The sequence below is a fragment of the Sylvia atricapilla genome, chromosome 4, assembly GCF_009819655.1.
Source record: "Sylvia atricapilla isolate bSylAtr1 chromosome 4, bSylAtr1.pri, whole genome shotgun sequence".
NCBI lineage: Eukaryota > Metazoa > Chordata > Aves > Passeriformes > Sylviidae > Sylvia > Sylvia atricapilla.
The window spans coordinates 61667725-61683725 of NC_089143.1; the positions used below are offsets into that span (position 1 = coordinate 61667725).

The following is a 16001-nucleotide window of genomic DNA, read 5'->3' on the forward strand; positions in this document are numbered from 1 at the left end:
TTTTTCACATCCTACACATCCTTTTCAAGGATAATCTGTGGCAAGGAGTAACACAGTGAATTAATTAATTCTTGCTCTATATTTGAAGAGTTTGACAGTTACTTAGCCTTCTGTCATACCAAAAGAACATTTTGAAGCCAATTAAGTAACTTCCACGTATAATTCTTGATGCAAGAACTCTTTTAATGTCTAAAGTGTTTTTAAGTACAAAAATTAAGCAACTCATTGGTTCAGATGACTCATGATAGGTCTTACTGCCTTTATTTCTGCTGGCTAAGTCAGTTCCTAAACACTGTGTTCCAAATATGACTTGACTAAAACCAAACATTCTGAAAAATTAGTTTATGATAAATTACTCCTGCAGCCAGCCCTGCTGTAAAACTCATTTACCAAGATAGCTACAGAAAGTGAGTCACAAAAGAGACAAAAAATAAATTTAGCTGGGGAGAATATTAATACAAAGCTGTTGATTAATTTAATAATTATCTTCAAGACACATAGATGGAAATGAACAACTGAAAATATCTAAGCTGGTTACACAAGGTGAGAAAAATATTGATTTAAACATGTGGGGTGGAAGAATTTCAAAACATTTATCCTAAGTCAACAATAAAGCCTTGGCAATTATAATTGTGGATTAACACGGTATGGAAAACTGATCCTAATAATAATGAAGTTCAAATAAAGGAAAAAATCATCGCTTTTTCAAAGACTGCAGATATCTAAGGAATTAGTTGGGTACTCTCCAATTAGCATCTCTCTTACTGAACCATCTCTTACATTCATGAACTTAGCACGATTTATCAGCTATCTTCAGTTACATGCTCCAAGTCCCTTTCCAATACTCTGAAGTTCACAACAGATGCCATACCCCTTAGGCTTCTTTCTTCTCCATGTGACAGCTATTCTATTCATTATGAATTCTAAGATTTTCACAACTCAGCAGAACTTCACCTCAGCAAATCTCAGACAAGTCCTTCCATCCTTTCCGCAAAGATTTCTGCTCGCTGTATTCACTTTACTTACAATACACTAGGGAAGTGACTAATGAAGTTATACACACTCTTATGTGCACCCACCTCACCTTCTCCATCATCCCAGTCTTAAACTTGACCCAAAATGTGTTCTCAGAGGCAGAGAACCTGAGAAAGGGGTAAAAGATGACTACAGAACTTCTAACTCATTAGAAAGATGCACTCAAAATCGTAAATCTCTCTTAGTAGCTTACTGACCTTCTAAACGTTTGCCAATTTCCAGCTGGACTAAGAGGCACTTATTTCAGCTACACACAGCAGCAGAATAGCAGTGACAAATCAGGGAAAAGGACTTTTTGCCCTCCTCAGTTGTCTTGGTTTTGTTGGCTTTTTTTTTTTCTCCTTTTTTCTTAAAGTGACATTTTTCTTAAACCTTCATCTGGCCTTCTACTTGTGGCTCCTCAATCTATGAGATTATCAACCACTATAATCAGCACCACACTCTATAGCTCACTTTCCCTGAAATGTACAGCTCTGCCTCCAGGGCAGCTGACCTGTGCTGTTATTGACTGAATTTGCTCCGGCAAACCATTGCAGAAAAATAGATAACAAGCACTGAATTGCCCTGGATCAAATGCAAACTGCCACCCATTAATACCAGACACCCATTTCACTGGGTCCTCACTAACCTCCAAACACATGACTCAGTGTACTTAGCATCAGTGCAAAAACAGAACTGAAAACAGCTAGAACTGGTTTGGCTCTGTTTTGTATATTACAATTCTCTGAGGTCTCAGGAAAACAGAGATCAAGCAATGTATCCAAGATCAAAATAAAGAGAAAACATTGCTATTGAGGCCTGCTAGGAAAAGTGACTAATAACGAAGCAGAATTGGGAAAGGTTTTGGAGAAGCTAAGAAGCTTGTAAAGCTTCTAAGGAAAGGGAGAAAAATGAGTTCCACAGGTAAATAACGTGACAAAGAGAAATTGGAAGTGGTTGAGTGAAGGAGGTCAGGCAACACTAAAAAAAAAAAAAATGAATGAGTGCTTTCAATCTATACATTTTTTTAAATGAAAATAAAGACTCAAATATCAGAAAACATGAGAATTATTTTCTGCTTCTAAGGATGGGGGGAAGACAGAACCAGAATACTAAAATATCCTAAACCCTACAAGGTAACTGAAAAGCAGTTTCGGTCATTGACAGTTCGTCTGGAAAAGAATAGAAAAATAATCAGGTACTCAAGAGCACCTCATTAATAACTTGCACCTTGCAGACCAGGCTTGGAATTATGCAGATAATATAATGTTTGCACTGGAAGAATGATGCACACACACTTATTCCCTGGGCTGCCACACCTCATCTGTAACACTACACATGCAAGCACTTGCAATGAGCTTCACAGGAACAGGTGTTAAGGGATGAGGATTATTCAGCCAACTTTGTGGTCTGGGGGTTATCAGGTTGTCTCGTTTCACAAATATAATTTGAGTAAAGATTCTATTAAATTAGAACTCTTCAGACAGTATGAAGGTCCCTAAAAAGCGAACTTTACTTTCAGAAAGCAATTCTGACCAAGGTTGCTTCTGTTAAGCTTAGTGGTTGATAGCAGCTCAGCCAAGTGGATTCAGTCTCCAAGAATAAGAGGAAAAAAATCCTACCCGTGGCATTTTTTTCAAGTTAGAGAATACAGTAAAAAACCAGCAATTGGATCATCTAGTCTGCTTCCTCTGAGTTAAAGACAAGAGTCCTCAGAGGAAGTTTCTGACATTACATATTATTCACCCCAGTGCTGACCCAGAAAGCCAGGAAGATACTGGCTGGAGCTACTACAGCAATCTCCAAAATTTGGTAGAACCTAAAACAAAAGGTTTTTTGTTAAGATATAATGAAGACACTGGGGACAAGCATTACTTCAGAAGAATGAAAAATCTGCAAAAAACTTTAAATAAAGTCGTGGGTAGGAAAACAAATCGACAGAGAAACAAAACCCCTCAAACCACAAACATTTCAAAAAAGTTAAAGATTACCTAAGAAAATGAATAACAGAACAGCAAGAGACTGGTCAGCTGCATTAGAGAATAGAAAACTAGAAACAACAAAGAAAAGAATAATCAGAGTTTGCTAATGCAGTGGAAACAGACTTTAAAGTCAACCCTCCAAAACTTTACAAGTATTTTGATCATTACTAAAACACAGTTAATTATAGTAATGGAATGAAAAGCAGAATAGGTGATTGAAAAGGGCTCTAGAAATTAAAACCTTGAGGCAGTAAAGCATTATGTTTAAATAAAGTTCTCGAAAAAAATACAGAATAGGGTAGCACTGGCAAAAGAACAAAGGAGTGTAAAGAAAGTGTTTATTGGACCACATTGGAGACTGGGAAGCATAGGGTTAAAAAATAAACAAATTAACAACCAGAAAAATAAAATTCTGGTTCAAACCTTAAAAAAACCAGGGAAAGAATTTTAAGAAAGCCCGTAAGAAATTCAGAAGTCAGACATTACATAGTTTACAAATCCAGTCAACTAGATTGATCCAGTCTCAAACCCTGTATTTCTAAAAGATCTCCCCTATTTCTACAGAAATATTGTGGGGAAAAAAAAAAAAAAAAAGAACCAGTAAGAAAACAAAGCCCCTGAAAATGCAGTCAAAACAGTGAATTTGTGCCAGAAAATGAAGAAACAGTTTGTACCAGAAACTGTTCCTAAACACATAGTGCTGTAGTGGAAGGGCTGACATAAGTGTTTTATATCAAACAGTGGCCTAACCTAGCCTCATCTAAAAAAAAAAAAAAAAAAAAAAAGAGAGAGAGAGAAAAGAAAAGAAAAGAATCAATAAAGGAAGACCATCAATCCCTTGCCAGACTTGTGTCTAACTTCCACAGTTCATATTGTCACTGACAAGCCCATGGGCTATTTCAGTTCCTGCTTTCCACTGCATTGCTGCTTGACACAGAACCGAAGCACAGAGGAGCTACTCCAGCACATCAGCAACATTTCTTTATTGCAGTGACTTAGACTGGTCCAAGCTGATGCCTTATAAAATGATCCTGCTCAGTTCCACAATTCTTCCAGGAAAATTAGAGAGCAGCCTTTTGGAAGAACACATCCAAAAAGCCTAGCACAGAGGTGATGCTGCTGATGACCTTACACAACAAAAAATCGTGGCAAACATCAGCCTTCAACCTACATCACTCGATCCTTTTTTCTCCACAGTGGCAACAGCAACCATCTGTCTCCTCCCTGGTCACCCAGTTCCCTCTTTCCTTACTTCCTTGAAGTAAAGCACAACCCTACCTGGCCCCCATATCTACCTCACACTGTCAGAACATAGCAGAGCTGTGGTGGAATATGTATCACTTCTCCTCAGAAAAAGAAAAAAAGAAAAGGCAGCAAAAGAGCTTTGTGTGCAGGGAAAAGAGTCCCTGGCTCCCCAGGATGCAGGAAGAGACGTTTTGTGCAATTGGAGCTCTGATGAGAGAGCAGAGTCCACAGGAAAGAGGGAACAAGGAAAAGCTGCTTCCTGATCCTCTCTAGCTGACCAGCCTTCAGCTGAAAATCTCTTCTCTCTAGAAACAAAACATTTGGCCAAGAACCTTTAAAACCTGTTCCTACCATAAGGACTGAACTGAAAAAAAGACAAATATTTTCCTGAAACCATCACCAACATTTAGTTAGACACTGAACCATCAGAGTTCCGTGAATACAAGCAAGTCCTCCTCTATGTGACTTCTTGGCTTGCAAAATCTACCCAGACTTGGTCTTCCCCAGGGCTGCAATGAAGCACTTACCTGTGGGAAGCCCTTTTCCCCTCAGCCTCTCCCGAATAGCCTGGCTCCTGTCTGGCTGCAACTTTCTGTCTCCATTACAAGACAGCTGATCCATCTGCAAAAAAAAAAAAAAAAAAGGCAGTGACAAAGTCAAAATGTTGGAAGACCTCATATTAGTATGAAACAAGCGTTGTTTTTATGGAAATACACAGTATTAGTGTCAAAACAGTTAAGTGCAGAATGGGAGTTCAAACTTTTATTAAAAAAACTGATTCATCAGTGAGAATATCCCCTAGAATTATCCATATTTAATAGTGTGTGCCTTATTTAACTAAACATCTGGTCTACCTTTTTTCCACTAAGAATAAACTAAGTTCACAAGGATGTAACTCAAACACATTGCACCCCTACAGCAAACTGAAGGGACAGCAACACTCAAAAACCATCTTCCATGATTACAAACTTACTAGAACTCGTCTACCTCTGTCCATGAGTTTTCTGCATAACAGGAAGAACTGTCTTGTACCCTCACACGACTTATTGCACATGTCAAATCACATGCACCCATTTGTGAGGAGTCTCTCCAGCCCCTCAGGCACATTCCTTTCCTGTGCCAGGCTTAACTACTCCCACTAACTTTTCACTTCACCTTTTTTATTTTTAAATCACTACCTCCCTAGGAAAAACTTTCACATGTACACTCATTCAAAGAAGAGCTTATTTGCTACAACAAAACATTCTTAGTGAGATTTTTTTCATCTAGTGGAAGTGTAACCTGGACAGCAGGAGGGATGGAGAAATCAAGCAGACTTCACAGTTACAATACAACTCAGTTAACAGACTGAATCAGCCTGGGGCTATATTGCCCTTTACAAAGCGTATTACCATGGCAAATGAAAACATTCAAATGGAACCTCTCAGCTGTGCTTCAGACACCACCAAATGACCAGAGATAAGGACCCCTTGAGCCTTTGATAAGGCCCATCAAGATTAGAGGCATGCCAATCTTGGAACATTAAGTTGTACTCTGCCTCTGAAAAAAACAAAATTTATACATTTTTCTTGTTAACTTAAATTCCAGCACAGATACAGAGCACTGAACATTAAAACCAGCAGGGCTGGCTGGCTAAGGTGCACAAAAATGACATCACGGCTATGCTGTCATTGCTCTGACAACTCTTGGTTCTGTTCAGCTGGGTTTTTCCCTTGCCTTCTTGCAAAGCCAATGCAGTGACATGTTCAGAATTAAAAAGGCAGAGGAAATGGGCGAAGCCTCAGCCCTGGATAACTGCTAGCCCCACTCCTTCATTAACAACATAGGAGATGGGAGCACACTTGCTGGATTCAGCTCTCCACTGGATTTCAGTACAGTATTTGGGAGCACTGTCACTGTCTCTGGCAGGCTGCTCTAGATGGTCTGCCACAGTAAACCCAGACTCCCTGAAGGCCTGCTGACAAGAGCAAGAGGATGGACAGCAGAAAACTTACTAAGCTGAAATGGCCATCAACCACTTGGAGAATAATGACTCGCTTTCCAGAATGGCTGTTCCTACAGCCTGTGGTCTGATTTAAAATTTGGATTTTTTTTTTTAACAGAGTCACTGATGAAGGCCCTGTAGCCTTTTATTTCACTGAACTAGTTCCACTTGGCAACTACACAAGACTTCAGACACTACAGTGAGGAACACTGGGCTGACTGACATACCTCCCAGACTAGACAATGCTCTGTGGAGCTCAGGCTCAGCACTATTTCTGGAGGCCTGGCAAAATCAGCTGCTGTCAAATACTAGACAAATGCAGGGACCTCTCGCTTTCTGCAAGCATTTCCAAACCAGATGTATAAAGAAACTATCTAACAATTAGAACATAACTTTTTATTTAAAAAAAAGGAAGCATCAATAAATTAAACATTTTTCATGCAATTTCAGTGCTGTCTCTCTTGACACCAATTTTTACATGGACCTGCTGAAGTGAGTCCAGAGAAAGGACACCAAGTTGATTAGAGGGGTGGAATGCCTCTCCTATGAGGAAAGGCTGAGAGAATTTGGGTTGTTCAGGCTCAAAAAAAAAAAAAAGGCTTAGGGGTGACTTAATTGTGACCTTCCAGTACCTGAAAGGAGCTTACAGGACAGATGGAAAGCAACTATTTACAAGAGCATATAGTGACAGGACAAAGGAAAATGTCTTCAAACTGAGAGGAGATTTAGATTAGCTATTAGGAAGAAATTCTTTACTGTGAGGGTGGTGAGCCAAGGGCACAGGTTCCCCAGAGAAGTTGTGAATGCCCTTTCCCTGGAACCGTACAAGGCCAGGCTGGATGGGGCTCTGAGTAACCTGGTCTTGAGAAAGGTATCCCTGACCACAGCAGGGAGCTTGGATCTAGCTTTAAGGCCCCTTTTAACCCAAACAATTCTATGATTCTGTGACAGTTTATGGTCTTCCTTTATTTACTCAAAATGATTTAACTGTGCTGAGGTTGTGCTGAATGGTGAAGAGAGAAGTTGCCCATCAGGAATAGTAACTTCGCAAGATGAGTTCATGTAATTTCTTTCACTTCTAATAACAGTTTGGTCATTATTAGACAATAAAATCCTCCACAATTCTCACATTCAAGAGCTGAGCAGAAGTGCAAGGGAGTTGGCACACTGCCTGCACAGTCCTTCTTTCTGTTAATAAGCAACTCTCCAAAACTCAAGCATAACTTCAAGTTAAATAAACTCACAGCAATCATTTCTGAAGCACTTCAAGTAGCAACAAGTCTAAGGCTTGCCCTACAGTTCATCACCTTGTTCTCCTGTTTCTTCCTACTTTTTTTTTCAATGAAGACAGTTCATGCAATGACCTCCTCAGAAACTCATGAATGCATGTTCCAGGCGGAGCTGTCAAGTGCACAAACTGCTGCACGGGGAGAGAAGCTGCTCCCTCCTTTCAACACTCGCCCCTGTCAGAATTGCAACATACCCAAACAAGAGGAGCAATGACTGCTGAGTGACTCTGAATTAGCACTTTTCCTCTCTTCCTGCTCACTTCTATTGCTTCCTGAAACGCTGACACAGACTTACCCCAGACAGGCTTCCCAGAACCAGTCTGACCAACTGCTTCACGTAGGAGAAGGAAGGGGCACAGTTGCTGTTCCTGACGTGGGCACTGCAGGCGTCCAGAACGGTCCGTACAGACACACGGGCATAAATGACATCCTCACACATGCCCAGGAGTATGCTGTTGAGGTGGTCTCCAAGCTTGATAGGCTAGTGACAAACAGGACAGAGGAGACAGGAGAATCAGCTTTAACAGTGACTTGGGGACACTCAGAAACAAAAGGCACTCAACAATGCACAGTAATTGTTCATGAGACTTCCTGCCTGCATTATCTGAGGGTCAGTTTGAAAGTCACCATCCAGGAGGTGAAAAAAGTGGCTGTAGAACAGGAGAGAGGCATTCAGCCTCTGGATTCAACTCCTCCTCTGCAAGGACCTGGCCTAAACAAGCTGCCTGGTCTGTAATGTCAGGACACCAATGACTTTCTCAAACATTTAATGGATAAGTGAAAAGAAAGTAAAATGGAAAAGGTTCAGAGGAAGCTGTAATTAATTTTGAATATTCTGCCACTCACAAGTATAAAATTCAAACCTCAACACAATAATTTTGTACAATTCTCTGTGCTCATTTTCTGCAGTTCCTCACCTCACCAATATTTTGCAGCAGATGCGTTAGCATTCCCAAATTCCAGTGATATCACCAAACAGTATCAACAAAAAGTAAGGAATAAAATAACCAAGCCACTGGTTAATGAAGCAGAGCTTTATAACTGCAGGACAACACCCATACAAGTCTAAAAAAAATCTAGATGTGTTTCTGCTCTCCCTACTGAGTGAATGCAGCACACTGTACATGGAATATCCCTCCCCAGGGTGAGCAGCAGCCAGTGGTAACACTTGTTCTCAGGTGCTGCAGGCACTTGGGACCTGAGCTTTCTGATCTGCAACTCTCCCAAAGTGGGTGGTTACCCACAAAGTACACACACTGTCAAGCTTTTTGCATCACAGAGTGCTTCAAACAATTGCAATCTTTCAATCTTCCCTGTGTGAGCACTCTTAAGGTGAACCATAAGAAAGGCACTCTAGACCACCCTGATTTAATTAATATAGGCTCTTCCCATCTATCTGTTTATCACTTCTAACCAATCATAAAAATCATGTATGTGAATAAGATATAAATCTCGTGTTCAGCCACACTCCCAGCAGAGAAGCAGCTCATTAATGAACAGAGGCAGACAAACACAGAAAAAGTGTTTAAAAATAGGGAAAATCTGCACACACGAATTAACACACAAAAGTGACGCCAGACACAAGACTGTCCTTTTGCCAACACTAACTCCACAGGACAGAGGATCCACAGGACAACTTCCCAAAGGCAAACTCTTTCCAGGCATACCTCACCACATTGTCTTTGGGGAAACACTGTTTTATTAGCAGGTAGAGTATACCTTCCCACTGCATTACTGAGAAACTGCTGCTACACTCTCAGCACCAAAGGAAGAAACAAGGAAAACAAGGACTGAAATTCATGCCTACATTCCTCTTAACACACACCTACTTTAAGTCACTCTCCTACTATTGTTGAATACTGCTCCTTTTATCTCCTACAAGACAGGAGAGCAAAGAAAGGGAAAAGCCCTAATATCTAAGAAAACTAGGGATTTTGGGACAGGCACAATAGGCATTATGAACAGATACCCCTAAAGAGTCAGAGCTTATAAGTATTTTACCTCACTTAGCTGCATTCAGGCAGCTACTTCCAAATAAGTACAACTGAGATCCCAACTACCACTCTGTTAAAGAACATATTAGGAACTGAATGCATAAAATGCTGAAGTCTTTCAAAATTTTATTCCTTAGTTTTATATATAACATCAACTAGTAGGAACAAACCTAAATCTGAACCGCAAATTGCTTCTCCCACAGCTGCAAGTCCATTATTAAATGCTTTTTCAGAAGCACTTAACCTTATTTTCACTCTTGTAGATATTTACTTCCAAAACCTTATTTGAGGGAAGGAGCACTAAGGAAGATAATGAATCACATTTATCTTCAGCCAGTTACGGCAGGACAGTCTAAGAGTTCTGCTGGGTGTGTAAAATCACCACATTGAGCAATAACACTCAGCTCTAAGCAGTCTGCAACTGTGTCTGCATTGACTGACAAGTCAATAGCAAGAGTCTACTCCCTGTTCCAAACAATTCATACCCTTTCTTGGCCATTGTGAAAGGTAAGTATCTACGTGTGCCAAATCCAGACTCGCAGAAGCTATGGCAGCATAGAGAACAAGCTGCTTTATTATGTGTAAAACAACCGTGTTACTTCAATATTTATTTTTATATAAGCCTAAACCAAAACAAATCATTTTCTCCTTTGTCAGCAGCTTAAACTGTTGTCTTTCAGCCTGTGGCATTACAGGACACACTAGCCCAGAGGTATCCTCATGGAACCTAAGAGAAATGTGCTATCAGCACCTTCTCCCTGCAGGACAACACCACACTTCACAAGAAAAAGCTCCAAGTATGGGAAAGAAAACGCCTGTCCTGTGCAGTGACTGGAACAGACTGCCCAGAGAAGCTGTGGAGCCTCCCTCACTGAACCATCTGGATGCAGTCCTGTGCCCTGTGCTCAGGGATGACCCTGCTTGGGCAGGGAGGTTGGACCCTCTGTGGTCGTTTCCAACCTGACCCATTGTGTAAAATGCTGGGAAAGGCATCCCACTCCTCAGTGTCTCAGGATGACACCCTGCCATGCAAACTCACATGCAGAGTCGATCAAACGATATCAAGTGTGAAGCTGCAATATCAAACAAAACCAAATCCAAACTTACCTGACTTTGAGGAACTTCGTGGTCAGCTCCCCAAAAGAGTGCCATACCAAGAGAATAAATATGGACCTGCCATAAGACACAAGATATCTGTCAACTCATTGAACAAGACTGGAAATGCAAAGCAGACTTTTGAAAGAGAGCAACTAACTTAACATCATTTTGCTTAAAAATACATTTCTGGTATGTAAGCTCAGCTGTCTTTCAAATTCTATTTCTCTTTAGCATGAGGTTCAGAGAAGCAAATCCTAGTGCCACAAAACATGGCATCTAACCAGTGCCTCATCCTCTCTGTTCAGTTTTATGTTTTCATCTCCCACTGAAGCCAGCAACTCATGTAATCCATACAATCAGCCCAGTGTGGGATACAGACTGCGTGGTTGTGGATTTTAAGGATCCATGGTTATCCTTAAAACTTGTGTCTGAAGGCAAAGCAGACCTTAGCATGGCTCAAGCAGGGGGCTATCCTAATTGGATCACAAAAATTGGGATCAAAGGGAAAAGAAGGAATGAACAAAAGAATATAAAGATTTAAAGCAGTACCTTAATCTCTTACTGATATTTTAAGGTACAAATACAGTAACCATTACACATATAATTAACAATTAATATATCTTCAACATAATACACCCATCAGTACGGGGAATAAAATCTTCAAATACTGAAGAATTAAGAGCACAAACACATGCTGGCTCTACAGGTCACTGTCAAAACAAAATAGGCAAGTGTAAAAAGAAAGCACAGTTTTTCTGGACTGTGTAAGTAATAGACACTGGTGATGGCTCTTTATACTATGTTATTAGTAATATTCATGGTACTTAAGCAACAAATTCATTGAATAATTCTGAAGGCAATGAACAACAGTCACAAGGACAGCAATCAAAGCTCATGTGAGTCAGCCTCTTCAACTAAAAGCAAAATATCTTACTTAAATTCTAGATATATATATTGACAAAAATCTGAACAGATTAGGACAGTAGTCAGAAAAATGCATCAAAGGTTCTAAGGTAATACCACTGCCCCATCCAATCAGAAATATTCTTTTTCAAATACTGAGAAAATTGCTCTCTATCTGGTTTATTATCCATTACCCTTTCAGCTGAAAAGCTACAAAGTCTTCCTTATATACCAAGATATGCCACAGCTACACAGAAAAAGGTGAATGTGCTTTCATGGCAATAATGAATGCAAAAAAAAACCCAAACTTCAGCAAAAGCCCACAAAATGTGAAAGACGCAAAAACAGCCAAGAAAAAGCCCCAACCACACAAAAACAGAAGTTCCCCAACTCTTTCAGTCCCCCAGTAATGCAAGAACAGCAATTAAAAAGACTATTGTAAAATTATTTAATTCTCGTTAGAGACACTGTCACAGTCCTAAGTCTGTCAACATTCAAGAAAAATTTGGGCAACAGTCAGACACATTTCTGGGTCACCCTCTTTGGAATCTGGAGTAGGACTTGACCCTTCAGGATCCCCTTCAATTCAGGGAACTTATTCCATCATTCTATGATTCTGAGCTTCAATGTGCCCAAAGATACTTCCAAAAACAAGATGCACAATCAAATGTCTAAACTGAAACTTGCCACTCTACTAACCTATCTGTAAACAGCTTTAAAAAAAAGCATCCATTCAAAAATTTGAATTAATTTTTGTACTATGATACTTAAAATATATTCCACAATATATAAACCAACAATGAAATTAATTTCCCAACTCAATCTCCATTGTAATTTTGAATTTCCAATAAGCTGGCAGACCTCAGACATATTTTGGATTCAAATTGACTGTGTGTCTTGGAATCAAAGGGGTATTCATTTACTAACTGCATTTTTTTTAGTATTTCTCCTTGAATACACTGTTAATTTGTATTAGCAAGTACAACCATAACTAAAAAGATAAAGGCATCCCTGTCACTGTCTGATACAAGGCCATAAAAAACAAGATGTTTTTCTGCCTTCTGTAATTTTTAGTAGAACAATAAAAAAGGAAAACACCAATGATTTCCGGTAAATTAATTCAGTGAACTACAACCAGCTGTGACAGAAGAAAAAAAATAGTTTAAATGTATCAAAAGTTACCACAGCCAGCAAAGCAAGATGCCATTCTGTGATCTAAGAAACACGAAGTCAACATATCCCTTACAAATAATCCATGTACCACCTGATACAGAGTTTAACAGGAATGCAAGGGGAAGCAGTCAAAAAAAGAGGGATGCACACATAAGCTATTTATCAGCCCTACTAACTTCAACCAATCAAGTCATAAAAGGACACCAGATTTGGTACAAAGCTTTGTTTCAGGGAGCTTCCTTCTTCCACATAAGCAACTAAGTGGATCACCTTCCATCCAGCAAGGTCATGCTGACACCAGGAAAGAAACTCCCACAGCCCTAATCAGCAAGGATTAATCAGCACTGAAGATGTACAGAGTGCCAGCATTTGGACATTGTCTGTTGATATGCTCTGTGTTGGCATTTACAGGCCACAGAGATCCCTCTGAGTGTTTCCTTCCTAAAGATTAAAAAACATCACAGCATGGCTCTTCATAGTAACAGTCCTCCATTTATTTCAGAAAGAAAAAAGCAGCATATTGGATACTGGACAGAACAAAGAATGAAACCAGCTCTGACAAAGGTCATAAACTTGTCACTTCAGAAATAATTTTTCTACCATTTTTAAAGGCTGGTTTTTATACATTAGCTTTGTGGTTGGCACTAGAGGTAATGTTACTGTCTTCAAAAGTTTTGTCCCTCTTGAAACCAAATAGACAATTCCAATACTATGACTACAGGATTTGGCAGCTGCATTCTACATAACTGAACCTGAGTCTTCATTGATGTCAGTACTATTTTTACTTTTCTATTAAAACTTTCAGCCTGAGTTTCTAATTGTTTGTAGTTTTGCCACAGACAAAACCGTAAACATATTTTATTATACCATTAATTTTGACAATATGCAGGGCAAGAAGGGTGTCTAAAGGGCTTGGGAGTAACTGTGGATTTTCAGTAGGTGTTTGGTGATATAGCCCTGGAGAAAACTGACTACACAGAAAAAGCTGCTAGAAGAAAATATTCAACACAGAAACACATGCTTTAATAGTCCTTGTGCACACAGCAGCAATCAATGCCAATACCACTTTCCTCTGGAGTAAGAGCTGTTCTTCCTGGAGGAGCACTGCCAAATGTCATAATTGTTCCCAGATTACAACACTGGCTGTGGCTAGTTTCCCTCTAAGGATTATTGATTCAGGGAAGCCAAGGAGATGGAAATAGCTCAGCTTCCTTTTCACTCCCACCGCTAAAAATCCTTGACTAAGCCAAGGGAATGGTTTTCTGGGGAAAGTGTTACCATCCATGACAAATTCTTGTCAAGAACACAGCTGAGAAGATAATCCTTTGGACTGAACCTCTCAGTGACCTGGAGATCACATATTCAAACCTTACCTGTCTGAACATTTACCCCTGTGAAAGTTTAAAAGGAGAAGTGGAAATTGTGTGCAGCCACTGCCCAAGTATGCACACGGCCAGGGCTTGTAGAGACTCTTCCTCACAGCTGCATACACCTACAATCATTGTTCCACTTTAACCACCAAAAACAAAGTAGGAGGATCCCTCCCCGCACCCCACCAAAGAAATTACATGAATCACAAACCGTGGGGAGACAGAAAGGCCAGTTTGAAGCTGTTCTGTGAAGGGATCAACGGCAAAACACCAGAGCTGTCTGGCAAGGAAGAGGCACTGTACCTTTTCAACATCCGACAGGGATGACAGCGAGTGGTTCTGCAGAACCTCTGGTGCCGTGAACGCTCGCAGGTCTTGTTGGGACACATTTTCATCAGTAAATGACACACTGCCAGATGGAAGCAGCAGCAGAGACCATGGAGAAATGATGAATCCCAGAGCAGCAGGATCAGCTGTAATTGAAAAGGGAAAGAAAAAAAAAAAACAAAAAACAAACAAAACCAAAATGAAGCGATGTTGTTTGATGCCCTTGCTGGATGGTAGTTTATTATCAGCCTGCATACTATTAGTGGGATAGATTCATGCTTCCTTTTCCACCTGTGGTGTCTCATAACCACAACAACCACCTCAATTTTAATCACACTGGGGAGTAACACCTATCTTTTATGACTATTCTTTGCTATTATTCATACTAGGAAGCTCAGGAAGACCCTGCTAAAATACTCACAATCTCCTGTCCTGAAGTTATTTCATTTATGTAACAGCTGGCATATAAAGTGTTCCCTTTCTGCAGTGCACATGCCATTAAGGCTAATTCTTACAATGGGAATGGAGTTTGCTCCTATTCTAACACAGCAGCAGCAGTGTTTGGAAGACAGTAGACAAAGTTAGTGGGGAAGGAAAATATTCAAAGTGGCCAATAGAAGGGAATAAAACAGAAGAGTTTTGAGGCACAGAGGTCCTTTTTAGTCGAAAGTGAAAAAATATTACAAATACCTGAAAATTTCAAAACAAACACTGAAATTGCAGAACCAAAAGTAGCCAAGATAGGCAATTTGCTAGCTAGGTCTTTGATGTCTGATAATACTGCTGTCAAACTAACTTAAAAAAAAAAAAAAAAAAAAAAAAAAAGACCATTTCCTTAAATCAAAATATTTTTTTCTACACCTCAAAGATCAATCAACTCAGTTTCAGTGAAGGAGGCATGAGGTTTTACTAAGTAAAAATAAAAGCTAATTTTTATATTTTCATAGGCAAAAAGGCAATATCTCTGTCTTTTGCTATACAATATATCAATATATTGAAGATCTGAAGGAAACACACATTTGAATGATAATCTGAATTGGATGTCCTTTTCCCTTGACATAGTAAGCAAAACCAACAGAATAATAATTTCCTCCATTGGCACCACCACTAACATTTTCCACTCTCCATCTGGGGATATTCCTACAGTGCTGGTTCCTAGACTGCTGAACTATCTGGTAATCTAGAATATTTCTAATCTCTTAGGAAATGTATTAAATTACTGCTTGCAGGTATCAGGTGTAAAAGGATCTCCCAAGTAAGTCCTTCAGTTTTCTGACCCCACTTCCTCTGAAACAAATGGAACAAGTGCTGCTCACTTGGGGCAGCAAGTTCAAATGTTAAAAAGAAAAGAAACAAGGATGTACAGGCTCTTCCTATTATATGTAACAAGACAATACTACATGATATAGCAAAGCTTCCAAAAACATTTTTAGGAAGACTACCATAGATTCCTTTGACTTACAAAAATCATCCTGTGGGTAACTACTGGATTCTGCACCACTTCTGTGTGGATTCACCAGTGATATAAAAACCCTAAACAAGCAACATCTTATAACATTTTAAGATTCCACCTTATGAGTCCAAACTCAGGAACCTTAAGAAATGCAGAGGCTTTAATCTTA

The 16001-nt window shown here is 39.7% G+C and overlaps 1 protein-coding gene across 3 annotated transcripts in view; it reads right to left on the minus strand.

Annotated features, from left to right (window-relative positions):
- Positions 1–16001, minus strand: part of PTPN13 (protein tyrosine phosphatase non-receptor type 13) — a 112916-nt gene that overhangs the window by 64834 nt on the left and 32081 nt on the right. For all 3 annotated transcript variants that reach the window (XM_066318108.1, XM_066318109.1, XM_066318107.1), the window contains exons 3-6: positions 14356–14525; positions 10616–10681; positions 7810–7995; positions 4769–4862 (exon numbers count right to left, since the gene is read on the minus strand). In XM_066318108.1, the coding sequence (XP_066174205.1) occupies positions 4769–4862; positions 7810–7995; positions 10616–10681; positions 14356–14525 (516 nt within the window). The remainder of the gene's footprint in view (positions 1–4768; positions 4863–7809; positions 7996–10615; positions 10682–14355; positions 14526–16001) is intronic.